The following is a 2,534-nucleotide window of genomic DNA, read 5'->3' as shown; positions in this document are numbered from 1 at the left end:
CCACACAGCCCCGCCCCCGGCGCCCAGCCACTATCGGCACTGGCGGCCACTAGCTAACTCTATTACCGCTACCGAAAAACGCATTACTTTTTAAATACATTATTTTATTTTACTTCAAACTAAACAATAATAAATAAAATCATTTGTTCATTTTACACGTAATCAAACAACTCCAAAATAGAAAATTTTATTTGGGCCAACTCTTATATAATCTCTTCTAAGGTCTTCCACGCAATTAAAAAAAGGAAAAAAAAGGTATGCTTAATTTTTGGTACAAAAATAGGATGTAAAACTCTCATCATATTATCTGCTTTTTTAGGATACAATAAAATTTAAACAATACTCCTTGGTGAGCTCATTGACTTCACATCAAAACTAGTTAATATATTAAATAAAAAACTGTACAGAAAAATAAAAAAAAAAGGCAGAATAAACCCTTATTCTACATCAAAATTGATTTCATATTAAAACAAATGCTTCAAACCTACATCACCAGTGGAAATGGGGTATGGTCAGCCTCATATTTCTTAATAACATAAAATGAAGAATAACAATAGCAAAATAATCTAAATAAATATAAAAAACCCATCATATTTAATTATTATCTACAACTAATTAAAAAAAAAATTAATATCTACATTTACATTGTTGCTTATATAACAGGATCCCCATTAACTCCACTCCCCCCACACAATCACCTCCTCCTGCCATCATTTAACCCTACAATATCAATATTAATATCAATATCATTCATTCTCACCCCTACCACCACCACCACCACCATTTCTCCTCCTCCTCTCCATCAAAGATGTCATCTTCCACCGACGCAGCCCCAATCGTCCGCCCCCCGCCGCAGCCCCACCCGTCCGCTCCTCCTCCTCCTCCTCCTCCTCCTCCTCCTCTCAAGCCTCCAATCTCCAACTCCGCCGCAGCAGCACCCTCTCCGGCCCACCCATCCCCACTCTATGCCTCATGTCCACCGCCTCCTCCTTCCTTCGCTCCTTCTTCCCCTCCCTCCGCGCCGCCTATTCATGGCTCCGCACTCCCAACATCCCCCTCACCACCCTCCCCCGAACCTCTTCCCCATCCCGCCGCCTCACCATCACCTTCTTCGGCCACCGAAAAGGTCGCATCAGCTTTGCCGTTCAAGAGACCCCCCGCTCCCATCCCCTCCTCCTCCTCGAACTCGCCACTCCCACCTCCCATCTCGTCAAGGAAATGGCTTCCGGCATGGTTCGCATTCTCCTCGAGTCCGAACAGGGGAAGATGAAGAGAACGTTGTGGGAAGAACCGGTTTGGAGCATGTTCTGCAACGGCCAAAGGTGCGGCTATGCGGTGGCGAGGGAGTGCACGGCCGCTGATTTGAAGCTGTTGGGTGCGGTCAGCGCGGTTTCGGTGGGCGCCGGAGTGATGAGCGCGGCGCTCGCTCTGCCATCCCCTGAGGATGTGGGAGAAGCTGCGACGGCGATGGCGCCGGTGACGGCGCCTGTGACAGCGCCGGCTTGTTTAACCAGGAATGGGAGTAAGGTGGGAGGACTGGGAGACGGCGAGGTTATGTATATGAGGGCCAGGTTCGAGAGAGTGGTGGGAAGTAAGGATTCAGAGGCTTTATACATGATGAATCCGGATGTGGGAGGAAAAGGACAACAGGGGACGGGATCTGCAGGGAAGAAAAGCTCTAATGGCGCCCCTGAGCTGAGCATATTTCTACTCAGGGTTTAGATTTGGATTAAGAAGACAGATTTATTACAGAGGAGGAGTTGCAGAAATTAAGAGTTTTTTTGTTACATTGTTTGGCTTTCTTCCTCGTTGGATGTCAGAAGTAGTTTCCTTTCCTACGTGTGCTGATACATTATGTGCGGATTTGATGATCTTTTGGTGATATTGCAGTGATATTAATCATAATATCAACATGATGCCATCAATTCGAATATATATTATCTGCACGTAATATTTGATTGAAGAACGAGCGAGTTATTAATCTCTGCTAAAGTTTAGATTATATTTATATATATATACATACATACTTTGAATAAATGTTGCTCCTTTAATGAAGATATGACTGTTCTATAATATAAGAAACCTTGTGCTGATGTTAGTAGTTTCTTATATTTGTTCTGTAATTTAATGGAGGAAGTTTCATGTGATGCATAAAGTAATTATTTATTGGGTAGTTGTATGTTATATGAGTTCTTTCATTTAATGGAGAAAGTTCTTTATTTCTGATATGTTTTGGAATGAATGAAAGATGCTGGATTATTTTAATGGATTGTAAGTCTGGAATTTTGTGCGCCAAATATTTTGGGATGGTGATTTGGGGGTTTTTTTAATGAAAGTTTGGGCACTTTTCATTGGCCTTCATGTGAGTTTTAGATTCAAGTTGAAGAAATGGAGTTTTGTTTGATCAGAGGCCAGGTACTCAATCCTTCTGGATTATGCCTGATGTCCCCTGGCTTTTAGTGCCTTGGAGTGCAAGAGGAGTATGGCTTGAGGGTATTTTTGCAATGATTTTAGTTGGCACTGATTCGACTTTC

At 42.9% G+C, this 2,534-nt stretch overlaps 1 protein-coding gene across 1 annotated transcript; it reads left to right on the top strand.

The window, feature by feature from the left end:
- The first annotated feature begins 846 nt into the window (after nucleotides 1–846).
- On the top strand, nucleotides 847–2,142 carry LOC110025916 (protein MIZU-KUSSEI 1-like). The gene has a single exon (XM_020726610.1). It carries the CDS (start codon nucleotides 973–975, stop codon nucleotides 1,720–1,722), a length of 750 nt encoding a protein of 249 aa, XP_020582269.1. The 5' UTR covers nucleotides 847–972; the 3' UTR covers nucleotides 1,723–2,142.
- Nucleotides 2,143–2,534: the final 392 nt, after the last annotated feature.

The sequence above is a fragment of the Phalaenopsis equestris genome, unplaced genomic scaffold (assembly GCF_001263595.1).
Source record: "Phalaenopsis equestris unplaced genomic scaffold, ASM126359v1 Scaffold000342, whole genome shotgun sequence".
Lineage (NCBI taxonomy): Eukaryota > Viridiplantae > Streptophyta > Magnoliopsida > Asparagales > Orchidaceae > Phalaenopsis > Phalaenopsis equestris.
This window is presented reverse-complemented; position numbering and strand designations above follow the sequence as displayed.